A 27454-nucleotide genomic window follows, 5' to 3' on the forward strand; every position below is an offset into this window, starting at 1 on the left:
TAAACAATACTAGAACAAGTAGTTATCCATATGAAAACAAAAGAACCTCAACACATACCTCCCATCACACACACAAAAAAAACCTTGAATTGGATCATAGAGCTAAATGTGAAAGCTAAAACTATATAATTTCAAGGAGAGTAGATAGGAAACCTCTTTGCATATTTGGGTTACGGAAATAATTCTCAGGACATAAAAAGTATTAATCACAAAAGAGCAAATGGATACAAAAGACTTTCTCCAAATTAAAAAAGAATGCTTTTTTTAATAACACCATTAAGGAAGTGAAAACACCAACCACAGAATAGGAGAAAATATTCTTGACACAGATATCTGATGGAGTAGTTATATCCAGAATGCATAAAGGACTCTTACAATTCAATAGTAAAAAGACAGCCAAATAAAAATAGGTACAAGATTTAAATAGTTCACACAAAGGAAATATACAAATGGTCAATATGTACATGAAAAAAATGCTCAAAATTCATCTTGAAGTAAGTGCAAATTTAAACCACATTGAAATTACACTACAGCCAATACACTGGCTAAAATTTAAAAGACTGCCAGTATCAAATGTTGGTGATTCACATACATTGCCTATGGGACTGTAAGATGGTACAACTACTTTGGCAAACAGTGTGGCCATTTTTCATAAAGTTCAACACTCACGTACCACATGACCAGCAAATCTACTCCTCGATATTTATCCAAAAGAAATGAAAACATTTGTCCACAATGTTTATAGTGGCTGTTTTCATACTGGCCAATATTGTAACAAGTGAAATGTCCATCCCCTAGTAAATGGACGAACAAATTATGGTAAATCCATGCAACAGACCACTGTGGAATAATAAAAAGGAACCAACTATTGATATCCACAAGATACTTACATCTCAAAAACTGAAGAAGCTAATAAACACAAAGGAATTTGTACTGACATGATTTTATTTATATGGAATTATAGGATAGGCAAAGCAATCTATATTAACAGAAAGCACATCAGTGGTTGCCTGGGGCTTGGTGTATGTAGGTGAATTGACTGCAAAAGGGGTGAAAGAGGAACTTTGGGGGGGATAGAAATGTTTTATATCTTGTTTGTGGTGGACTTACAGTTCTATTAATGGTCAAGACTCATTGAGTATACACTGAAAATGGATGCATTTTTTGTGTATAAAATTGACATCAATAAAGTTAATTTTAAAATAAATAAGTAAAAACTGCTCAAAAGCCCCCCAGAACCCTCAGACTTGGAAATCACCCACTACTTGAGTGTTGTAAGAGCTCTGGAATGTCCCTGTAAGAAAAGAAGGTACTATGTGTCACATAAATAGCTCATGAACTCCTTTAAACCTTTTCTGCTATTTTTATTTGAGCATGGGGGAGGGGTGGGAGGGTGACTTTGAACTTTGTCTTATAAAGGAATATACTTCACTCCAACTTTTCTTGATTAGATTCTACTTTCCCAAGGCCTGAATTTAGACTCAGAAGAAATACTTATTCCCTTCTTCCTTTCCCATTCTTCCCTTCCCCTCCCTGCAACTTAGATTCCAGACAAGGCATTCCAGGAAGACGTTTACTTTTAACATTAAAGTAAACAAACATTATTTCTGTTTTGAGACTACAGCGATCAACCTTAAGACAACTAGATCCTGCCAAGATTACCACAATCCCAGGACTTCCCGGGTGAGTAAACCAGAGTAAACCAGAAACATCACTCTTACATAATAATGATCTTGCTTTTCCTCTGATTTGCCTTAATTGAAAAGAAATTTTTTTTTTCTATTTGTTGATATGGTAAATGCCTTAAATTGCTTACCTGGACAATCTCTCACCTAGCTGTGCAAACCAGGATTTTTAAAATTTCCCCTTAGCATGCAGTTTAGACTAATAAGTTCTGTCTTTGTTGTTTAACCTTGCAGCACATAGAATGGCTTCTGGATTGTAACAATAAATAAATAAATAAATAAATAAATAAATAAATAAATAAAGATAAAGAAAAGAACACCTAAACTCACCTTTATGACCCTTAATCTCTTCCAATACCAATTTGATTAAAGCTATAGTATAACTACTACTTTCCACTTATTCTCATTCCAATAACTCTATTTGTTCTTATGCAACAGTCCATTTCCAGGTTTTAAAATAAAAATTGATGTACTTCAATACGATCACCACTTTCAAATCATTCAGTGACCGCTTAAGTAAGGTTTTGTAATAATCATTTCCTAACAAAATTAAATATTTAACTATTATGTAGTTTTTGAACATAGACTTTGATTCATTCTAATTCAGCTTCCGAGAGTAATTTTCTTATGAGACTATCAAATTTCAAAAATCACATCAGCCTTTGCTCTAATCCCAGACTAGCTTATATTATTCATAAAGTAGTAAAGGTTAGCTAAGTGATATTCTGTACTACTCTTTTAATTGTTTCAATACTACTGAAACGGGTCACAAGGATCAAAGCTAGTTGTTAAACAATAAGCTCTAACTCTTGAAACTCTGAAGTTTTCTTTATTCCAAGGAGGCCTTTTGTAGCTGACTAAATCCAGGATGTCCTAGAGCCTCTGTCCTAGTTCACATGCAAGTATAAGTAGGGTGACCACATAACTAATCATCTAAACTAGAACACTTTTGAAAGCAAGGAGTAAGCTATTCATAATCACTCTGGGAACACACATAGTAATTGTCTCTGGCAAACTGAGATGTGTTATTATCCAGCTATAGCTGCTCAAGCTGTAGCACAGGTCTTAACTGGACCATGAACTTATCAATCATTGCATAAATATCCTTCACAATTTCTCAGGGGACTAACAAGCATGGTAAGCAAAATATCAGGGCTCCTGTTTTCATGAATATAAGATGTCTCAATTCACAGGTAATAATTTAGGGAAAACTAGCAAAAGTAGAAGCTCTTAATCTTAGAAATAAAATTTTTCATTGCTGGGAGCCAGAAGGGCTCTCAGAGCTGGTACATACTGCTCATCACTACAGGCTTCGGTTCCAACCCACCTCCTGCCCCACCACTGGAACTAAAGATGAAGTGCCACTGCTGGGCTGGTAGGAACTCCCAACCCCCAGGAGGATCGCGTCATGCCCTGCAAACCCTGACTATGCCAACTGTGCCTTCATTTCAAGAGGATATTTGAAGCTGGAGGGAGCACAAACACAAAGAGATGGAAAAAAGGAAAAAGGGGCATGGGACAGAAAATGAGAGTGGTATATCAAAACATTCAGTATCTGAGTAGTAGGAGTTCCAGAATGAATGAAAGAGCAGAGAAGGCAGAGCATTAATAAAACAGTTTAAGTAAATTTTCTGGAACTTTAAAGTTAACCCTCATCTTTTTTAAAAGCCACAGAATGCCAGTAAAATGGATAAAAATACATCCACCTAGAACTGGTCATTGTAAAATTTCAGATTACCAGGGATAAACAGAACATGCTACAAGCTCCCAAAGACAACACGAAGAAGGAGGGGGAAGAAAGGAGCAGGGAAGGAAGGGGTTTGGAGGGTGTGGCCACAAGCCAGGGGATGTGGCAGCCACTAGAAGCTGGAAAAGGCAAGGAATGGCTTCTCTCTTAGTACCTCTGCTGACACTTGATTTCTGCCCAGTGGTACGGACTTCAGATTTTAGGCCTCCAGAAGTGGGGCAAAATAAATTTCCATTGTTTTAAGCCACCCAGTTGGTGGTAATTTGTTAGAGCAGACATAGGAATCCAAAAGAGCATGCTGCCCCAGATTCAGAGCACACCCAGGCCATTCTAGAGCAAGTCAAAGACTCCAAGTAAGATCTCTCTAAAGACAAAACTGGTGGGATACTTGATGTGTCTATTTGTCCTAAGTGGAGAACTAAACAACCAGAGATGCTTTGGGCATTGAATTAGATGTAAGCATAAAGACAAAACCAAGCTAGTTTTTTATAAATTCTTTTAAAATTTTTAATATTTATTTTTGACAGAGACACAATATGAGCAGGGGAGAGGCAGAGAGAGGGAGACACAGAATCCGAAGCAGGCTCCAGGCTCTGAGCTGTCAGCACAGAGCCTGACGCAGGACTTGAACCCACGAACCCTGAGATCATGACCTAAGCCAAAGTCAGACGCTCAACCGACTGAGCCACCCAGACGCCCCTATAAATTTTTTAAAAGTTTATTTAGTTTGGAGAGAGAGAGAGAGCACGATCAGGGGAGGAGCAGAGACAGAGGGAGAGAGAGAGAATCCCAAGCAGGTTCTGCACTGTCAACACAGAGCTTGATGTGGGGCTCAAACTCACAAAACTACGAGATCATGACCTGAGCCAAAACCAAGAGTCAGACTCTTAACCAGCTGATCCACCCAAGTGCCCTACTAAGCTAGTTTAAAAAAAAAAACAAAAAAACAAAAAACAAAAAACAATATTTAATCCTAGGAAAAACAGAATTGTTTAGGTAAAGGGAAAAAAAAAAACCACTGCAAACTAAATGGCTCACCTATATGTAACATTTACATAGTCCTAATAACAAATTATTCTGTTACTCTTTAGGGAAACAAGAGAGAAGTAGAATATTTTTTAAATTTACTCATTTATTTTATAAGCAAACCAGTGAAGGAAAGGACAAAAATCTTTGGTTCATTTATGTATTTATGAATGGAAAAAATTTATAACACAAATTCACCCATTAAAAAAGTTAGGTACAAATTACAACATTACAGATAACCCTGTATGTTATCTGTAACCTTAGAGACCTTAGAGACTCAATTCATTTCATGAGACCTAATACGAGTACTCCAAGTAAATATTACACAAATTGGAAGCATCTTGGATTTTTTACGTATATTTCAATACATAAATTTGTATGCATGCTTTAAACAAATAGTATATTTCAAGAATGAGAAAATCTAAACAGAAATTATGACCAGCACGAGGATTGTAGTTTTCTGGTTTTAATATTAGTCTGACATAGCGTTAGTAACCATGCTGCATGGAAACATGTAATGGTACAGTCTGAATCATGATTTGTTAAATATTCTACACCACTCCCCCAGAATACTTAGGCTGGTCATAAAGTTAACTGTGTAAGTAACTACATAAGCATTATCGGGTATGGACAGCCTCCTGTATTAATTGCTGATTAGCAATACACAAACTGCCTCAAAGACTTATGCTTACAGGTAGACATTTAAATTTACCAATAAAACAGCATGTCCTGAAAATAGGGGCACGTTTGAAAATATTTTAAGACAATTCTGTTAACCATAATAATCCCACAGTATGACTAATAAGAAGAACCTGCTTTAAAAGCAAAAATGTAATCAGCATAGCGCATGATTGATTCAACACAGTTCCCAGGGAACAGACCACTTGATTGCAGACTCCTTCATACCAGCCATCGTCATTCTTCTTTATCACATAAATGATTGCATCCTCCATAAATGATAGCTCATCGTCCTTGTCTTTCATATAATCATATAGTGCCACAACTTTCTCCATATAATTCTTGGAGGCCCAAGCAGGATCCCCATCTGCATGTGGATCATTGTACTGGACTACTGCAGACTCTTCATCCTCATAATCCACTGGGGGTAGTGCCGGAGGCAGAGACTCATCAAACATGGGAATGTCATCTGAGAGAGGTGGTGGTGGTGGAGTTGGACTATCAGCAATGCTTTCCTACATCCTGGCCACAAAACCTGTGGGAGGTTATCTGTGGAGTCAACTGAGGCATAGGGGGAGGGGTGAGAGCAACAGAAATTGAATTCTGAGAATAAAGCGGACCTCCGTTAACATGAGGCTGAGCAGAAAATTGAGCAAAGAGGGAGTTCGTCTGTATCCACAAGAAGACATCGAGAAAGTGGTCGAGTTGTGTCGAGAAATCTGCCTGGTCATTGTGCCATACTGGGAACTGGGACCTGAGCCTGGGGCTGCTGGTCCAATAGTGGGTGGTGAAGCATAGGCATGGCAATGGGGATGCCCATAGTGCTGCTTCCACTGTTTTCTCGACTTCTACTCCCCCCACTACTTCTACTGTGTGTCCTCGGTGTCTGCCTGGACTATGCTGACTTCTGAGCCTAGCAGGACTTGTCATGTAGTCATTAGGAACTGCTGGGGGTTTAACAGGTTCCAGGGTTTTGTAAGGAGTATTTTGTCCCACTGTTCCCCGGCCTGACATGGGAGGGCTTGGAGGTTTCTGAGTAGGAAGATTTGTTCTGGACAGTGTGCCAGTTCTTGCAGGCTGGGTATTTCCATGCTTGACACCACAGCCCACAACGTCCAGAACTGTATAGTCAATAGGTTTCTGAATACACCTTACAGAGCGCTCCAGATGTGCAGGTGTTATTATTTTGTGAGTTCTTGGTGTATTCTTATTTGTTGTCAAAATGCCAATGTCTCTTCAAGACACTTTCTCTTTATGAATGTCCACGGTCTGTGACATATGATTGGTGGAAGGCTCCATTCTCCGAAGCTGAGAGGTTTGGATATCCAGCAACTGGAGTACATTGTTGGCCAGTGCATTTATTTGAGAAGCAAGTCTAGCTATGGATTGGGTTGTGTAGGCTTTGGACTCTTCTAAAGCTTTGCTCTTGTCTGCAGCCTGTATGTAGTTGTTTTCACAGTAGTCCGCCACCTGGGTCAGATTCTGGTAACTCTCCATCAGTGCCGTCTTGCCAGAGGGATCTCCTCCTCTAGTAACATCTACAGCTCTGCCAGTTTCCACCAATTCCACTGCATTGCTTCCTCTCGCATTAAAGAGACAGAAGCAGCAACGTCCGAGGCACCGAGCACCTCACAGCCCAGATACAAACCACCTACTGCCCTCCCGCCTGGTATTGTGGGATGGCCCCCCTCCTCTTCCTCCTCACTCTCTCCACCCCCAGAAGTAGAGCATTTTTGTGGTAATGACTGCCCCAAATTTTCATCCTCCCAAATGGAAAGTTAATAGGAATGTCCAAAGCAAAACCAAGTTAGTAATATATGCATGCTACTTGGAGATGTGGAAATAAAAAAACAAAATAATAAGTTTCAAAAGTTGACAGCAGTGGCTTGTAGGGAAGAGTAAATGTAGGAAAAAGCAGGAAAGCAAGTACAGCTGCTTTTCTTAGGAGGCTTTGTAGAAAAAAGTTTTGCATATGTATATGCACGTATAATTTTGGTAAAAATGAAAATGAAAAATCAAAAACTGGAAAAGTGATGAACACAAAAGAATTGTTTATATTCTAGGACTCTTAAAATACAAAATGAATGAAAATTCTAAAACAAGTTTTGTAGCATCATGCAAATAGGCATATAAGGCTGAGCATAACATTTTCAGTGACTGTATCATACAGGGATTCGAAAGATACAATACTGCAAACGTCTTCTGAGTGCTCTGGAAAACTTCTACTTGAAAACATAATGGGCGCTGTGCAAACCATGGCAGGTCAGGCCTACATGAAATCTATAATGGAAAAGAGCAAGTGGGTCCTGTTAGTCATCTATTGGTTTCTCTTCTGTTGATTATTCTGGATTCTTTTCCTTTCTTCTCAACCCCCTTTAACATACTCATTCCAGTGCTTTCTATGTCAGCACATGGTAACCATTAAAAAGACTCAGTCTGGGTAAATTAACTCAGTCTGTGTAATACTATGGTTTGCTAGACAGTATGCTTCTGGGAGCACTTTTGGTGCCAAGAACTGTATCAGTGTCCAGTTAGGAAAATAGAAAACTCTGTATTTCAAACAAAGTAGATTTATTACCGAAAACTGGCTGCACAATTGTTGAAAAGCTGAAAGATCACAAAAGGCATGTTAGGCCACAGAGAACATTAACATTCAGCCCCTAGAGGGCTGGGAGAACAAAAAGAAAGTAAGGTTGTCAGCACTGAAACCTTAGTGAGTAGCTAATATTCACTGAAGGTTGTCCTATTTGTCAGGCGCCCTGAGAAGTGCTTTAAAAGGATTATCTCAGTTTTCCTCAAACAACTCCTCGAGGGGGTACCAACAGTCATCCTCATTTTATAGGTAAGAAAATTAAGGCCAAAGACAGATAAATAATAAATCCAACTGCGCACAGCTAGTAAGCATAGGGTCTGCCATGCCATAACCACTGCTCCAAACTCCCTGTTACGACAGGTAGAGGTGAGTGTCTGTGCTGTGACTCATTGTTGTCCAACTTCTCTTCTATGAAAAGAGTGCTAAATCAGACCTATTCCTCTGGCTCAGAGCACTTTCTGTCCAATATCATTTGTGCTGCTTCCTTACTCCTCTTTTCGAACTGCAACATATGGACTAGAAGTTGGAGATTAGCTCACATGAAGGGCAAACAACTCCGAACACCCTATGTGGGATGGAAAGAGAAGAAATATGCAATCTAGGAAAAAAAGAGAGCGAGATTAAAATTTAGGTGTAGGGACATAGTTTACCTAATGAACCCAATATATTAACTGAAATTGGCAAGGTGCAAAGTCAAAGGTTTGGATGCTGGCTCAGTGCGCTTTTCTTCCTGATTTGACTTGGCTTGAGAAAAAGCTGATAGGTGTGGCTTAAAGACCCCAGATCACATGTGTGGAATGGGCAGTTACTCAAGCAAACAAAATATCTGTATAACATATCAGCTTTATCTACTCAAACAGAAAAGAGTCTATAAGAATTCACCAGTCTCCTGGTCTGCAGAGAAAACGCAACGATGAGCACAGCAGGAAAAGTAAGCAAAAAAAGTTTTGTTTCTACTTTTGGAAATATATTCTTACTATATAATTCACAAAGATATAGTATTAATGAATAATTTAAAATGCATATATAAATTAGAAACAATGTGTACTGAAATACAAAACAGAGTGTGTGCTTCAATATGCACTGTATATTAAACTACAGTTAAAAATAGGCTATTCCTAAATATCTTTATCAAGAATGCATAGCATCTGTACTTAATAAAATCTTTACTTCCTGTATTAAATACGTGTGCAGTAGTTATAGTCAATCATAAATAGATTTGTAAGTCTAACATTCTATGTTTTTAATCAAGGAGTTTTCTTTATAATAAAAAACCATAATTTAAATGTTTTTTGTAATCATATTCTTTTTGGGAACACAGGAAAGTTAGATCTGACAAAAGTTTTATGAGAGGAATTTGATTCAGAGGACTTTGAGATATACTTTGAACCTTACTATAAAATCTCTTACAAAAGGCACACTGATTTCAAAACTTTAGAACAATCAAGATTAATAAGCAAGCCAGCATCTACATGCAAATTCTGAATTACAAGGGCCTTACTGTGCATAATCCAGGAAATTTCCATAGAAATCCTGTGGAACAGTATCTTCTCCACACAAAAGTCAACATGGTTTTACAAAATAAAAATAATAGTGATACAGTTTGAATCACTTATCAGCACTGAGAACAGAGATAATCAGTTCTAAGTCTTCCATGGATTCATGCTCATTTGTTCAATGTGCTTACAGGTGCACAGAAACGCATGTGGTCACTCAATACAAGCAACTCATATTGTTTAACATAACTCAATTACAAAAGTCTATGCAACTGTTTCTAGGACATGTGTTATGTTAGGAGTGGATCACACCATACACTACCTTGCTATGATAACTTAAAGATTCCGAGGTTTCTACACACACTGTGTGACACAACACTCCTATATCAATTAGATTGGTTGGAAACCACATGGGTTGCCAGTTGTCAGTTTTCTTATTCCAAATCTCTTTATTTTAATTCATTACTGGTTAGTATTTACAATGGCAAGTTACATTTCAAATGAAGAATAGTTAGGAAAAAGAACAATTAAATATGCCAAAACTAAGCTTAAAAGGAGTTCAGAGAGCAAATGTGCAAACCAAATGTATTAATGAAAACAATAAATCTTCCCCCTTTGGGTGCAGCATTAATCACTTTTAGCTTTGTGATAACACCCATTTCTGTTTACCCTTCCTGCATTATAGTCTCCTCAAATGCTAAATGGCAATAATAATACCATTTTATAAGGTGGTGTGAGAATTTAATAAATTAATACTGTAATACACTTGTAACAGTGCCTGGTACATAGAAATAATTCAACAGGGGCGCCTGGGTGGCTCAGTCGGTTGAGTGTCCGATTTCGGCTCAGATCATGATCTCACAGTCTGTGAGTTCGAGCCCCGCATCAGGCTCTGTGCTGACAGCTCGGAGCCTGGAGCCTGCTTCGGATTCTGTGTCTACCTCTCTTTCTGCCCCTCCCCTACTCATGCTCTGTCTGTCTCTCTCTCTCTCTCAAAAATAAATAAACTTAAAAAAAAAAGATTGTAAAAAGAAATAATTCAACAAATGTTAGTCACTGCTGTTATATTGTTACTGCTATTATTATTTAATCTCTTTTCACTACCATGGAGTAGTAAAAGAATAAAGTTGCACTGATCTTAATTCTCTGGACAGCCAGCTTTGTGACTTTGGGAAAATTAGTCAATTATGAAGTCCATTGAGCCTCAATCTTTTCATCTGTAAAATAAGACCAATAATTCAATAATACTGCCCTGGTAACATCATTGTGAGGTTTAAAGATCAAGTATGTAATTCACCCAGGACAGGACCTTGTAGTCAGAATTTATCTACCCTTAGCGTATTATTTCCAAGAATTTTCATATCTATTGTGGCATTGACCCTGGCAAACACCTCGAAAACTGGGAGGGGATTTAACATGAAAATAAATTGTCAAAAGGATAAATCTGTATTGAAAATTTTTTTATCATATTTGCAATTAAGTCAATTCTTTCTAGGAGAAAACTCCCTTAATTTTGTAAGCTTTGCAACAATGAAGACAGCTTTATATTATAATCCCAACCACTAAAAATATGTTTTCAACTTTTATTTTTAAGAACCCCGATGGGTAAACTGTGCTAGCTAGAAATTCAAGCACACCATTCTCCCATTTTTAAATATACACGTACATGTGTACATAGGTGTGTGTGAGTGTGCATATACAGCTATAACCTCTGCAATTTTTGTTGCAAATCTAATCTGGAAGGAATTTCTACACATAAATCAGACAACAAAACAGCACCGCCAAAGCTAACTTTCAAATGAGTGATGCAAGCAAGTAGCAACCACAAGCAGTAAGGAAAACAAAGTCAAGGGAAGAGAACAGGCAAATAGAGAAAAAAAAAAAAAAAAAAAAAAAAAACTCATCCTAGGTAGGGAGGCAAATGTGCAACCGAAATCATAAAGTTAGATTATTTGGGCTTCAGCAGAGAATTGAGCAAGAGGGCAATAGCTTTTTTGTGAACAGCACTAAACCTGTCAGCAAAATTATGTTGATTTAGAATTTCACACACCAGCCAACAGTCGCGGGTAAACAACCGAGTTAAGGACATTAGGAAATATCAGGAATAAACAACCCTTGGCGAACAAAAAACAACATGAAGATGGCCTGAAAGAATATAGTCCATTTTATCTCAATGTCTCATTATAGTTAATCCTGTTTCTCTTTCCTTGTGCGATTGCTTTGCCTGTTTTTTAAAAAGGTATTTTTATTCCCTTTGTAAATCAGAGGTCCTTCCTTCATTTCTATGGGACACTTTAGGTTCCAGACATGGGGGAACATGTTGCATGTAAAAAGATGAAAGCCACTATACCTGACTTTAAGAATGGGGAAAAACTAGTAGCATCTTTCTATTCAATTTCCAGGTGATCAAATGCAAAGCAGCTGTGCTGTGGGAGTTAAAGAAACCCTTTTCCATTGAGGAGGTGGAGGTTGCACCCCCTAAGGCCCATGAAGTTCGTATTAAGGTGAAACATTTTTTCCAGTTTTTTAATTTTAGGCTCCAAAAATGGTAAAAGTGGAAATAAGCAAAAATCCATTAAAAGGTACTTTCTATATGGTGATCCAAACACTTATCGTCAAGAAAGATACAAATACAAGTTGTTAAGTTTTTAAAAAGGAACCAGGGTATATACAGTCTAATCCCAATAAAATAAAAAATAATTTACATGTTTCTACAGGAAAAAAGTGTAAAGGGACGTACATCAAGATTTCAACATCAATTAGCATCAGCTGGTAGAATTTGAGTGACAACTTTCCTAGTGCTAATCTGCAATGTCTACTTCTATTAAAAGGATACATTCTTGTATATTAAGACTTTATTTCAGAAAAAAAAATGTTTCACAGACTATTCCAAATTGTTTGATGAGGAAAAGATAAGTGTCCTATTCTTTTCTGTATCTAATCATCCTCCCTTTCCCATGTAGGTGGTGGCCACAGGAATCTGTCGTTCAGATGACCATGTGGTTAGTGGAACAATTATCACGCCTCTCCCTGTGATCTTAGGCCATGAGGCAGCTGGCATTGTGGAAAGTGTTGGAGAAGGTGTGACGACAGTAAAACCAGGTACAGAATTCACACTTCGGGAATTCACAGTTCAAGACCAAGATCATGCAGCCTGGAAAGACCTTGCAGAAGGTCATGGCTGAGCTGGGACTAGAACATAGGTCTCCTCCTTTCTTCCCTCCCTTGCCTGACTCAGACATGTGTGCATTCATGCAATCATGTTTTCTCTCCTTTAGCAAGTGCCTATTAGATGCCAGGCACTGGGTTAGGTCCCGGGAACAGATAAAGATCAAGTGAGACGCAGTGACTGCCAAGGTTAGAGTCCATAAACAAATAATTTCCATTTGAGTGTTGCTGAGTACTATGTTCTGTCAGGTCCAAAGAGACCTACAAATGGGACAAAATAAGAAAACAAAAGTCTATGTCCTGAGCCTCCACATCACTTTATGGAAACTGTTGTGTACTGATTTCACAGGATGGGGGCCATGAGGCTTTAACTGAATCTACATGACCTACTCTTAGGTGGGAAGAGACTCATTCACTGATTTCCTCTTGCAGTATGGCCTCCCTTCTTGAACATTAAATGAACAAAACAGACTAGATGGAAGGGAATGAAATAGACCTAGCAGAAGACACCCTGCCATAAACAATATCTGTGTTATTACCTTTAACCATGGTTAAGTGTGACTGGTGACAAAGTACTATTTTATCTTTAATATATATTTTATTCTAATTTTATATTAATATAGATAAATATTTTTAAAGGGTGAATAGATAGAAAATTTTATATGGAGATGATAGGCATAGAAATTTGTCAATTAGATGTTATGGCCTGACCATTTTTCTAGGTCTTGTGGCTAGGTAGCATAGGTGATTAAAAATGAAAATTTTGTCTAATTCTAAAAAAATCACTTTACCAATGGATTTGGCCTCCCCCATTACCAAATACTTAATTGACCTGTGAACAGGCCAATTGTCTGGTTTGTGTTTCAGCTCTTAATATTTCCTTTACTCAGAAATAAATTAATAAATGGATGATGGGCATTGAGGAGGGCACTTGTTGGGATGAGCACTGGGTGTTGTATGTAAATGATGAATCACGGGAATCTATCCCCCAAACCAAGAACACATCGTGTACACTGCATGTTAGTCAACTTGACAATAAATTATATTTAAAAAATAAAAAATAAATTTTTGGTAGAGTTCACCAGTGGGGGGAAAATTAATTAATAATAAACAACACCCTTACTTTTCACCCTGATCCCTTAATCATAGCAGAAAAAATAGATAATTTACAAATTAAGTTATCAGCCACAAACATTTGAAAGTCAGTTTTTATCCTTTAAGAAAGTGCCTAACTCATTGATGAGGTTTACAAAGGGATTTCTTGAATTCTTCTTTTTCCCATTTTTGTTAGTTTTCCTTAAAAACAAACAAACAAACTTAAAAGCACAGTCACTTTGAAAAGCCAAGAAATGGTTGTTCAAATACTCATTTTTACTTTATTTCAAACTATTACAAAGGAGCAGATTTCCCTGGCATCTAGTGGAAGAATACCAGCCTGCTCACAGATAAAATTTATGTTTACAGTTACATGAGAACATTTAATTATCAAGGCTTAAATGATATATATAAAACTCTCAAGAATAAAGGCACACAATAAAAGATAACTATTAATATGGCAGAAATATTTTTTAAATCTATGTTGTTTCTGATATTTGCATTTCCTCTTTGAGAATCTTCAGGCACATGGAAACCCAAACCAATAACAATTCTGGCTGGCAATGACCAACAATATAGTGGTGAGCCCTATTTCTTGGAGACTTCAAAGACACATACCTCTAATACATATGCATAAGCTTCCGGTTCTTGCTGTATTAATTCCTGGGTAGAAATTTAAGAAGAATTTGTTTTATACCCTCCAGGTGACAAAGTCATTCCACTCTTTACTCCCCAGTGTGGAAAATGCAATGTTTGTAAACACCCAGAAGGCAACTTCTGCGTGAAAAACGAGTAAGTTTCTGATACTCTCCTTACACGGGCAATGGATTTACACATCCGTTATGCTACTGTCTCATGCCCTTGTGTGTCTATGTGTTGCACTGGCCAGTCTGAACATGCCTCGGGGGACCATGCAGGATGGTACCATCAGATTCACCTGCAGAGGGAAGCCCATTTACCATTTCCTTGGCATCAGCACCTTCTCCCAGTACACAGTGGTGGATGAGATCTCAGTGGCCAAGATTGATGAAGCCTCACCACTGGAGAAAGTCTGTCTCATTGGCTGCGGATTTTCTACTGGTTATGGGTCTGCAGTCAAAGTTGCCAAGGTAGGAAAGACAATGGTTGATAAAACCAGTTACACTCAGACTATCAAGAACCAAGAGGAGAGCAATTTCTCACAGGAATCAGAGATCGTTCTTCATAGATTTACTGGTAGATTTTCCTCCTGCTATCACAATAACATTGATAAAATTTAGGGTATCAGTTATGACTGGAAAAATGGCCTCAGAAGGAATTGAGGAGCATATCCTAGAAAATTTATCACAGATGAAAATGCTATTGACGCTTAGTTAAGAAAAAGTAAAGATGTAATTTTCAATAATTATTCTACAATTGTTCTTTATGTGATTACTAAATTTTAGAGCTGGAAGCTCATTTAGTAATTTATTGTACGGTTAACACCAACATGCATCAGGCATAGTAGGTTCTGCTAACTTTAGAGGCAACAACAGTAAATAAGATGAAGAGATCACCTCTGACTAGCATCTAGTCCATGGATCTTTTACTCTCAGAATTGGGATGAACAGTAGATTCCAAAGCCTTATATAGTGCACCTCCAAACCAAGAGTTACCAACCCACCCACTCTGTGGATCCCTACGAAGGAAGTAATAAAGCTTCAGTAATGCACTTTGCATTAATCCAGTCATTAGGGGATTTCACTGCTACATCTCATCTCCTGCACACACATGTATATACACACAGTTCAGAGGTGGTAGATTTTAAAGAGAAATTCTTTAAACAGAAATTCCTCTTCCCAAAAGTCTGGAAATCTAGCAGTATTCCTTCATTTTGTGAAATGGAAACCCGGAGACATAAAGCTATTTGCCCAAGATCTCACAGCTGGTTAGTATGAGAATTGTGATTGGCCTATCAAAATTCCTGCCGAATCTTAAACCAGGATACATAATTACCTTCACCTTTAGATCACAATTACAAGTCTCAAATTTTTCTAAGTAAGGTAAAAAGTGGTGTTGTATCCCAGAGTATAGTTACTTGGGATAGGAGAAATCAACAGCCACACTGAAAGCTGATTACAGCAGACTAGGTTTACTAAACAGTCCCTAGCCAACTAAAACAATTGAAAGCATGAGTTTTCCAAATTCTGTGGCTCTAGCACTAAGTCTCTTATGCAACTGCATCATCTGGAGAGTGTGATGCTAAGTGAAATAAGCCATACAGAGAAAGACAGATACCATATGGTTTCACTCTTATGTGGATCCTGAGAAACTTAACAGGAACCCATGGGGGAGGGGAAGGAAAAAAAAAAAAAAGAGGTTAGAGTGGGAGAGAGCCAAAACATAAGAGACTGTTAAAAACTGAGAACAAACTGAGGGTTGATGGGGGGTGGGAGGGAGGGGAGGGTGGGTGATGGGTATTGAGGAGGGCACCTTTTGGGATGAGCACTGGGTGTTGTATGGAAACCAATTTGTCAATAAATTTCATATATATATAAAAAAAAACAGATGGTCTAGCTGAGCCTAGACACAGAGCAGAAACTGAGAGCATTCATAATTATTTTCAACCATTAATAAAATATAGACCAACTTTTCATTGCATTATTGTTCATTAGTATATTTTTTAAAGCAGGGATAAAGACCCCATACGATCACAGTGATCTCAAGCTATATTATCTTAGTTATCTGTTACATTTCCCCTGTTCTTGGGCTTTCCTCTAAACTAAGGTTAACTCTTCTATATTTCACAGCTAATTTATGCTCTCATGATACTAGTCATGATGCTGAAAGTTAATGAAACAAATACTTAATTATTGAAGGTTTCACTGAATTATTTTTCAGTCTCCCAGAATAATCTTTTCCACTTATTATTTCACTTCCCAAAACTTTGCATTTCTGTGTTTGATATACTAAAACTGTTGATAGATTTGAGCTACTAGATTCGATTCAAGACGGGAGTCACTGGCATTTAGTGCACTGGCTCCCAGCCTGAGTTTCTCATTGGAGTCACCTGGGGACTGGGTCCCACCTGCAGAAATCCTGATGGAATTGGTTATAAGCTGTGACGTAGGCATTGAGATGTTTTGAAGCTCCCCAGGTGAGTCTAATGTCCAGCAAAGTTTGAGAACCACTCACCTAGTTCAACCACCTCAATTTAAACATGAAGCAACTGAAGCCAAAAGAGATTTGCAGAAGGCTGGACGTCCAGTAAGAGTTCAAACAGCTCCTCATAACAGAAAAGGCATAGCACTTTATATAGCTTAGGCATTTTCTAGCAATCATTTATTTTTATTTTTTTAATGATTATTTTTGAGAGAGAAAGACAGAGTACAAGCAGGGGAGGGACAGAGAGAGGGAGACACAGAATCCAAAGCAGGCTCCAGGCTCTGAGCTGTCAGCACAAATCCCAACGTGGGGTTCAAACTCACGAACAGTGAGATCATGACCTGAGCTGAAGTCAGATGCTTCACCTATTGAGCCACCCAGGTGCCCCAGTGGCAATCATTATTTAATCCATTTTTGCATTTTCTGAAAACACAGGTCACCCAGGGCTCCACCTGTGCCGTGTTTGGCCTTGGAGGAGTCGGTCTGTCTGTTATCATAGGCTGTAAAACAGCAGGAGCGTCCAGGATTATTGGGGTGGACATCAACAAAGACAAATTTGCAAAGGCCAAAGAGGTGGGTGCCACTGAGTGCATCAGCCCTCAGGACTACAAGAAACCAATCCAGGAGGTGCTAAAAGAGATGAGTGATGGCGGTGTGGATTTTTCATTTGAAGTCGTTGGGCGGCTTGACACCATGGTATGTAACATGAAATGCCTTGAGATATCTGCTTCTATATTTCATAGTATACTTTGAGGCAGTAGAATATAAATATTATATATAAATAATATTTTTAAAACTAAGGTGATTTTCCATATCCTGTTGGTTATCTGGGTTATTCTACTTATTATTATGAGAAATCTTTAATTCCATCAGCTCAGCAAATCTGTCTCACGTAATATGTCTCCTTTCCAGAGAAAAGAGGGTTTTTAAAAAATTAAACCACTGTAATTTTACTTTGTTAATTTTTGGTAAAAAAAATTTCAAACAAGTAAATATGGGTAATTAAATTGTTTTCAAATTGGCAAGTTTGATTTCTTCCTCACATTCATAATGAAATGGTTTATCAATATTTTACATTTTAAGAAACTTCCATTTTCTTTCATATATCATACTTTGGCCAGAGGAATGATGGCCAATTTTAGACCAGTATCATTTTATTAACAGAAAATATTGCATTTTTCCATTTACCATGCTGCCTTATTTTGCCACAGCAGAGAGCACAGTTCCTGGCACATAGTAAGCACCCAGTAACTATGTGTTGGGTTGAATACCTTAGAAACTCAACAATTTTTTCCACCAAAAAAATTTAAGAGATCTATATCTCATAGCACTGTTTATAAATTACATGAGATAATGCATGTAAAATACTTAGCACAGCACGACCTGTCAGATGGTAAGCTCAGTAAATGTTAGCTAGTGTTACTGATATGCAGTGCTGTTTCTGATCTTGCAGTGTTTATATCATCTTTGGAATATACATAACATTACTTTCAATGATAAATATCATCAATTGCAAGGAGGAATACATCTCCAGTTATATATATCCCGCCTACCCAGAACTCCCTAGAATCTTACTGAAAGTCCCCAGAAACCAACAAATCCCCCTTTTGAGGTTCTCCAGTAAATCCTAGTAGTAATGCTAACATGAAGAACCACCCTAAGAATAAAGCTCTTTGTAGCCTTGACTTAAGACAATATACTAACTTCATTGTTAGTGTATAAGAATGCAACTGATTTCTGGACATTTATGGAAAGAGCCTAAATGTCCATCAACTGATGAATGGATAAAGAAATTGTGGTTTATATACACAATGGAATACTATGTGGCAATGAGAAAAAATGAAATATGGCCCTTTGTAGCAACGTGGATGGAACTGGAGAGTGTAATGCTAAGTGAAATAAGCCATACAGAGAAAGACAGATACCATATGGTTTCACTCTTATGTGGATCCTGAGAAACTTAACAGGAACCCATGGGGGAGGGGAAGGAAAAAAAAAAAAAAAGAGGTTAGAGTGGGAGAGAGCCAAAGCATAAGAGACTGTTAAAAACTGAGAACAAACTGAGGGTTGATGGGGGGTGGGAGGGAGGGGAGGGTGGGTGATGGGTATTGAGGAGGGCACCTCTTGGGATGAGCACTGGGTGTTGTATGGAAACCAATTTGTCAATAAATTTCATAAAAAAAATAAATAAAAATAAAAAAAAAAGACAATATACTAACTTCAGATGACTAAAGTTCCAATAGCTTTTCTCCTTATGCCCTTTTTCTGTTGTTTTCCCTCTATTTTCTCCTGTGAAATTAGATTGCTACTTCACTTGAAGGTACCAAATATCCAATAGCCACATGTTCTGAGGTTATCTGGTCTTCTAAACATCATACTCCAAAATCAAAGGGTTAACCATTATATATTGCTAGAGAATCCTCAACAATTCTCTTACTGTGGAATATGATTAAAAACTTGGCTGGATGAAGAAGCTTTCTTTTGAAGTTCCAGAAGACCATCAAGTAGACAAACAGACCAATTTTGATGATGTAATTGACCTTAACATCTTGTTTGCCATCAAAACACCTGGTTCAAGTACTGAGTTCAAAATAGCTACTTAAATAAATAGGTAGATATGTTTGTGATGATGTTTGCCTCTATTATTTTATAAGGAAGAATTAAGCATATACAACAGATTCATTCATCCACTGTTTCATTAAAAAAAATTTTTCTGAGCATTTCCTAAAACCACAACACTATCCTAGGCACAGTGGGGAATGAAGAAGCAAAAGCCGTAATCTCTTCCCTGCACACACTCACAATCTAGCTAAATCAGTATTACATGATACCATGCACCATGAGTGTGGACTATCAGAAAATTCACTTTAATGATGCTAAATATTAATTTTATTCCAGGTGGCTGCCTTGTCCTGCTGCCAAGAGTCATATGGTGTAAGCGTCATCGTAGGAGTAGCTCCTTATTCTCAAAATATCTCTATGAACCCCATGTTGCTATTGGGCGGACGTACCTGGAAAGGAGCAGTTTTTGGTGGTATGTAGTTAGGCTTGATGGCTAAATTCTTATGAACCTCAGGAGTTCTTCCCTTTTACAAGTGACAAAGCCAGTTTTTAAAAAGCAACATGGTTAGGGGTGCCTGGGTGGCTCATTCAGTTAAGCATCTGACTTCGGCTCAGGTTGTGATCTCATGGTTTGTGAGTTCAAGATCCACGTCGGGCTCTGTGCTGACAGCGCAGAGCCTGAGCCTGCTTCAGATTCTGTGTCTCCCTCTCTCTCTCCCTCTGCCCCTCCCCTGCTTGCACTCTGTCTCTCTCTCTCGCTCTCTCTCTCGCTCTCTCTCTCTCTCTTAAAAATAAACATTTAAAAAAAAATTTTTTTAAGCAACATGGTTAAATGAACTAGATATGGATATAAGGATGCACACAGAAGGTTCCAAGACACACTTTTTGGTGTCCCCATAAATTAACTAGAATCTCTCAGTCCCACTTCTTTTATACTCATGACTGTATAAGGCAGTGAAATACCTCATAGGACCCAGGAAATCCATAGCAGTCATTCATGTGTGCTGTCATTGCCTAAATTTAGGTAACTGCTGAATTTGCTCCCTAAGGGAATAACCATCCATAGTATAATTTCTCTATGAGAGAACTAATAATTAAGGACCCTACTTTATCTAGGTGGATTTTTAAAAAGTCTAACCACGGCAAAAGGATACTGAAACGCTATCTGTTATTAACCTCAGTAATTGTAGTCTGTGGGATGTAGCACTTTCTATAAACTTTCATTTCAATTCTACCTGGAAAGCCTCCTCTCCAATTCTCTTAACCCATGGCTGAATCTTACAATGATGCTATTTTCTTTTCAGGCTTTAAGAGTAAAGATTCTGTCCCTAAACTTGTGGCCGATTTTATGGCTAAGAAGTTCTCACTTGATCCATTAATAACCCATGTTTTGCCTCTTGAAAAAATAAATGAAGGATTTGACCTGCTTCGCTCTGGAAAAAGGTAGGTATTAAATTTCTTTTTTATTGTAAGTGTTGGCCAATAGAGAAAGAAGGTGAAAGAATGAAAAAAACATTGGAGTGCCTTGGTTCTCCATTAGTAGTTCAGTCTTAGGATGTAGAACATTTTACATCATATTGTGAGAAACTAAAATAGTTGCTTTGCACTTCCTGTTCTACTGAAACCAAACTATTTTGGTTACAGTAAATCTAAATGATCAGAGCCACCCCAGCTTTATTTACAAGAGAACAGTCACCCTTGCAAAGAAAAAGATTCAGAGTCACAGAGTCTTAATTATAATATGGAGTCACTGCAGCCTCTTTCTGGCCACCTAAAAAGGGTTACCATTAATGGCTATAAATTTAAATTGTATTAAGGACCTACTCATTATGGAAGGAGTTGGAATTACCTTGGGATTTTTTTTCTATACAGATATCACTAATTTTTTTCATTAAAATTTTTTAAAATTTTTTCTTTTTTCAGTTTACAAAGAAGTTTTCACAAATAAAAATTATAGGCATACCTTAGAGATACTGTGGGTTCAATTCCAATAAAGGGAATATTGCAGTAAAGCAAGTCAAACAAAGTTTTTGCTTTTCCAGTGCATATAAAGAGTTATTTTTACACTATACTGTAGTCTAGTGTGCAATAGCATTATGTCTGAAAAAGTAATGTACATACCTTGATTAAAAAAATATTACATTGCCGGGGCACCTGGGTGCCCAGTTGGTTAAGCATCCAGCTCTTGATTTCGTCTCAGGTCATGATCTCATGGTTCACAGGATCAAGCCCTGCATCAGAGATTCTCTCTCTCCCTCTCTCTATGCCCCTCCCCCACTCATGCTCTCTCACCCTCTCTCTCTCAAAATAAATAAACATAAAAAATATTGTGTTGCAAAAAAATGCAAACCATCATCTGAGCTTTCAGTGAGTTGTAACCTTTTTGCTGGTGAAAGTCTTGCCTCAGTGTTGCTGGTTGCTGACTAATCGGGGTGGGGGTTGCTGAGGTTTGGGGTGACTATGGCAATTTCTTAAAATAAGACAGCAATAACTGGGTGTTGTATGTAAGCAATGAACCACAGGAATCTACCCCCAAAAGCAAGAGTGCACTGTACACACTGTTGGTTAGCCAGTTTGACAATAAATTATATTATTTATAAATAAATAAATAAATAAATAAATAAATAAATAAATAAGACAACAATAGTTTGCCATATCCATTGATTCTTCCTTTCACTAGAACACTTAGAGATCATTGTAGTGTTATTAATTGGCATGATTTCAATATCATTGTGTCTCAGAAAATAGGGAGACCCAGGAAAGACATAGAGACACGGGAATGCCAGTCGTAGTCAGAACACATACCATATGTATCGATTAAGTTCACCGTCTTACATGGGCACATTAGTGGTAGCCCCAAAACAATTACATAATAACGGGAAAGATCACTGATCACAGATTACCATAACAAATATAACAACAATGAAAAAGTTTGAAATATTGTAAGAATTACTAAAATGTGACACAGATGGGGCGCCTGGGTGGCTCAGTCGGTTAAGCGTCCGACTTCGGCTCAGGTCACGATCTCGCGGTCCGTGAGTTTGAGCCCCGCGTCGGGCTCTGTGCTGACTCCTCAGAGCCTGGAGCCTGTTTCACATTCTGTGTCTCCCTCTCTCTCTGACCCTCCCCCGTTCATGCTCTGTCTCTCTCTGTCTCAAAAATAAATAAACCTTAAAAAAAAATTTTAAATGTGACACAGAGACATGAAGTGAGCAAACGCTGTTGGAAAAATAGTACTGGTAGACTTGCTCAACACAAGGTTGCCACAGACCTTCAATGTGTAAAAAAAAAAAAAAAAAAAAAAAAAAAAGGAGGAATAGTATTGAAAAGGGGACTGCTCTTTTAAATGCTGAAGTCTTACATTTTCTTCCAAGTTGAATGCTCCCTGGACTCCCAGATGGAACATGTGGGTTATCCAAATATTAAAACAATTAACATGCTTTATTTCCTGTTTCAGCCTCCGCACCATCCTGACATTTTGAGACCATACAAATGCCTTCCTTTGGAGCAGGTCTTTGGGCTCCTGCACCTTCTGGAACCATCAACCAAACAGCATCATTAACTCTGTTCTTCAGGAATGCAATCAATAAATTATACAGGAGAGCTTTCCAAAAGAAGCAAAAAATGAAATGAAATCCACCTTTTTTAAAAATCCTTTTTCAAGCAAATGTTTAAAATTCAAGTGAGAGCTAAATGCAACATCAGCTGCATAGTTGAGTCCAGTAAACTTTCCTTCTTACTCATTTTACTCATGTTGAATTGTGGCATCCTTCCCACTGAGGAAAGGTAGGTATTTCTTGCACTTCTTGTATCTTTGCCACCCTCAGTCACTGAAACCCAGGGGAGCAGGTCCTCATTACACTTGCCCCCCAGCATACACATGAGCTACCACACTTGAACTCTTCTATTTCTACCTCTATTTCCACTGTCTATATTTTCCTTTTTATGAAATGTACCAAAGCCCTAGGGGAAACGCTATCATCTGGGAAAGGATACACTTAGATTTACAAGTAGAGAAGGTCTAAAATTTCTATATGCAGGGAATTTTTTTCTCTTTATTCGTGTAATCTTATATTAGTTTCAGATGTACAACATAGTGATTCAACATTTATTTACATTAGGAAGTGATCACAATGATAAGTCTAGCTACCTTCTGTCACCACACAAAGTTGTTACCATATTATTAACTATATTCTAAATTCAAGGAATTTTTTAGGGAAATGTCACATATTTTCATATGATAGAAGGAGGTATATTTATTGCTTCTTATACTGTTTGCAATGAATATATAATTATTCTTTTACAACAGAAGCAATTTCATGCTACATGTGATAAATATGAGATTTATTAAATATGAAAATTGAACTATTCCTAGAACCAAATTCAAAAATCTGTATTTTTTACTCATGAAAGTGCTTTATTGGCTAAATAGTTAATTATTATAAATAACTGAAAATGAGTCATAAGGTAATTTAAAAGTAATATGGCGGCTTGAAGTGTAGGGATGGGAATGAAACAGCTATGGACACAACATAGAACTAAGAAATGGCACAAACATCCAAAGAAATATGTTCTCTAAGTAAATAAATGTGCATATACAGATGTGTATTCTATAGAAATTATTTTTAAATTAGAACTTTTCTATTAACTGCCACGTCTTAAATCTAGAATTCTAGAATTTAATTTTTTGAATATGTAAAAGCCTATGGTACTCATTTGTTCATGCTTTCCCACTCTCAAGGGAAGATTTGCATTTTAAGCTTTATCTCTAAATATACACAAAAAGCTAAAAAGCTTACTCCTTTAAGGTGTGTTGTCTCTCTCCAAAAGTGTTATTTGCTTCCATGTCTAAAATTTGTTGATATTGTGGAAAGGACTTAAAACTTAGTGCAAGTGATCTACCACTTAATTGTGACCTTAACTGGAAATTACTCAACTTCTCTGAGCCCATTTTATCCTTTTTTAAAAAAAAATTATTCTAAACACAAGGACCACAAAACCTTTTTTTTTTTTTTAAGTTTGAAAGATTAATTTAATGCCTTTGGCACACTTTTTACTGTAGAGGACATATGGTATCAGCATTAACGGGTCACCCAAATACAAAGAACTCTAGATTATGACAACATTAAAGGTTTATCCCAATTCTGCAGAACAGCTTTTTAAAAGATACTATGGGGGCCTCAAAGCTGCATGCTTCAGATGGAAATTCTCCACAGGTTGAAATGCCAAAATCTAAAATCTATGTGTTGACTCACACACTTTGGTCCATTGTAACAGAGCTTTCACCATCCAAACCAATGATGAAGCACTGTGCATGCACCCCCACCCCCCACCCCCACCTCACCAGGTGATTTTGGGTTACCTATAAGCCAGGTCAGAGCAGATAACACCTTCAACACCCCTGTTTGACAGACTGTTCACAGTTTCAGACCAACCCCTCAGTCATGATGATAGTGGAAGAAGAAAGGGGGTATTACTTTTTTACCAGTGTAGAAATGGGGAGGTGAAAGTAGATTACAAACAAAATGTGAATCAGTGTGATAAAATGATGCCTGTGTCAGCTGGGCTTTCGTTGAACAACAAATCAGCAGCTCTTAACAGTCAGCACAATTTCCCTAAACACCCCTGAGGTGGACCATCGACTGTGGACTGTCCCCTAATATCTGTGCACTGGGAATGCATTGAGAAATGATGTACATTTGATAAATCTCCATGAAATAAATTGCCAGAAAATTCTAACTTTTTAACTATGGAAAAAAGATTAAAAATTTTTGCTTAGGTCATGCCCAAATTATGGACTATATTTCTTATTTTTAGAAATCATTCTTTACTTTTAAAATTTTAAAACAAAAAACTGAGGTACTGATAAAGTCCCCATGTGTGTGTTCTCTTCTGTCCATGCTGCCAGGAAGCCAAATCAAAAGCCACAAAAAAAAAGTGCTCAAGAATGTGTGTAGATGAGAAAGTGATTTATTTACAGATCAAAGTCTTTCTTTCATGAAGCTACCAAATTTTTTCATTCTACACCTGAAACTAATATTACACTATATGTTAATTGAAATTTAAATAAAAACTTGGGGGGAAAAAGTCACCGTTTTTTTCTTTGTTATGGAACTCAGATTGTAAAAAGGAAAAAAAAAAAGGTTTTGTTGCATTTTTGATACTGGATTGAGGCTTTTGTCCTCTTTTTTCATATATCTATGTAAAAAAAAATTCTGTCCACTGTTTACTATGAGATTAGTATTACATTTTAGGTAAACAAAAGTTTGTATTGCTTGATAAACTATTATAAATTTAAAAAGATTTCTTTACCTCAATTAACTGAAAGTAATGGATCAATAAACCTATGAAAGATGCTTTCATTAAAAAAAATTACTCTACCAGGACAATACAGCTTCATAAAGATTAGACAGGATGATGCTGTGAAAGGGCTCTGTCAACTGTGGAGCGCCATGTAAAGGTAGGGCATAGTTTAATTGTTTTGTCAAAGAGACTGAAGGAGATATTTAGGGTGAAGGCGGCCTTCAGAATGACCCTAAGAAAACACCCTGATACTGTGGATCCCATATTACTCAGCGTGCCAATGTTTTATACTGGTGCTGCTGATAAGAGATCCAGAAAAAGAAGATATGGTTCTAAATTTAAAATCACAAGAGTGGGCATAAAATCCTTCTGGTTTCCTAGAGGCCTGTATTAATCTCCCACCCTCCTTCCTCCCAGGTCATGGGTAGCAAGTAAAGAGTGGGACATAGGTGGGCATGTCAGTATATTCACAGAGTGGCACAGTCCTCCATGGGGTGTCTGGGGAAGTTGGGGGTAGGTGCCTTCTGCATCCAGCACTGGCTATTTGTATTGACATTGATGGAAAAGGAGGCAAGTTGAAATCAAAGTATACAAATGGAGTGGCTGGTATCCTGATAGGCCTATAATGGTGCATATACTCAGAGTATACTGCTGGTCTCCAGCAATAAAAATTTTGACTCTAGAAACAAAAATTTCCATATTCACTGGCCTCCCTTAAGAAAATATAACTCTTAATGTACGTACTTACTTTTAGCCAGCCGTAACAAGCTCGATCAAAATTAAGAAAATTTTCAGTTTGCAGAGTAATAATTTCATGTTGACGGTTTATCTAATAGTTCTGATAAAATGACACAGTTCCCACTGAAATATTAAATAAACAAAAAGCAATACAATTGAACTCTTAACTAACCTTTGCCATTTTACAAATCACATAAGCTGGTTTAGTATTAGAAAGAAAGTCATTTGGAAAGATTCATTAGAAAATCACTCAGAAGTTGAAGCAGAGTGAGAGCAAGGCTGTATTTGAAAATTACATTTCTTAGACATTTGACTAGTTAATTCTGTTAAATTATTATTGCACAAATAATCTCTATTAAGTAGTCTTGAAAAATGTTAAAGTCACAATTTTATTGATGTATATTAAGTTCTATTTGTCAAATACCTAGTAATATTCAGGAAACGGGTCAATAAATAAAAAGAGAAACCAAAGTAAGTGGGGAAAGTATAAAAGCAGAATTAGAACACTATACTTGGGGCCAAACACTATTTTGATTAGGTTAATGGTGATATATGTGGACTTGGTTTGATCATTTTATTCACTTGGGACCCAGTGTCCAAAAGACCATTTGCACAACTCTATCAGAATCAAGAGAACACAGAAGCTGCTTAATAATTCACTAAGTTACCTCATAAACAATGATAACGAGAGAGAAAAAACCATTTGGTTTCCTTGTCTAGACTTAGTCTTTCAGGCAGTTGGTATCTCAACAAATAATTCAGTAGATTTATTAGAAATGAAAGTATGAAAGATCACCAGATAATTGTTACCTAAATATGATGCTTAAAGACTGCCACTCACCCAGAAACCAATAATTTACACTGTTTTTGAACATATTCAATTAGGTTAAGGGGTTATAACTACAATTTCAAAGCAAACAAAATTTTAGTTCATTCTAAATTTAAATAATAAATGTCCCAGGAAGGAGTTAAGATGGAGGAGTAGGGAGACCCTCCTCAAACACAGCTAGATAAGTATCAAAACATTTTGAACACCCAGGAAATCGATCTGAGGACTGAGAGAGCAAAAATGCACAACTGGAGGTGAAAAAAACACCACATTGTGGAAGGCAGGAGCTGCGGAGAGTTGACTTGAGGGAGAGAAGAGCTGTGGGTGCTGCAAATGGGAGGGAGCCCTGATAATGGAGAGAGAAGTGACAGAGAGAGAAAGAATGAAAGTGTGTGGAGGGAACTGCATACG

At 37.4% G+C, this 27454-nt stretch overlaps 1 protein-coding gene and 1 pseudogene across 1 annotated transcript; one reads left to right on the forward strand and one right to left on the reverse strand.

Moving 5' to 3' along the window:
- The first annotated feature begins 1564 nt into the window (after window positions 1-1564).
- LOC115512395 (alcohol dehydrogenase E chain) lies at window positions 1565-24920 on the forward strand. The gene is made up of 10 exons (XM_030313388.1): window positions 1565-1683; window positions 8590-8660; window positions 11628-11729; window positions 12189-12327; window positions 14193-14280; window positions 14378-14597; window positions 17047-17307; window positions 19510-19645; window positions 20478-20616; window positions 22631-24920. Exons 2-10 carry the CDS (start codon window positions 8643-8645, stop codon window positions 22653-22655), a joined length of 1128 nt encoding a protein of 375 aa, XP_030169248.1. The 5' UTR covers window positions 1565-1683; window positions 8590-8642; the 3' UTR covers window positions 22656-24920.
- Window positions 4728-6769, reverse strand: LOC115512394 (annotated as a pseudogene).
- Window positions 24921-27454: the final 2534 nt, after the last annotated feature.

The sequence above is a fragment of the Lynx canadensis genome, chromosome B1 (genome assembly GCF_007474595.2).
Source record: "Lynx canadensis isolate LIC74 chromosome B1, mLynCan4.pri.v2, whole genome shotgun sequence".
Classification (NCBI taxonomy): Eukaryota; Metazoa; Chordata; class Mammalia; order Carnivora; family Felidae; genus Lynx; species Lynx canadensis.

Bases quoted from the DNA above. Each gene is read 5' to 3' on its own strand.
- LOC115512395 (XM_030313388.1), top strand. The intron at 11,730-12,188 runs GTGAAACATTTT...TTTCCCATGTAG, and splicing joins CCCATGAAGTTCGTATTAAG to GTGGTGGCCACAGGAATCTG. The intron at 12,328-14,192 runs GTACAGAATTCA...TATACCCTCCAG, and splicing joins TGTGACGACAGTAAAACCAG to GTGACAAAGTCATTCCACTC.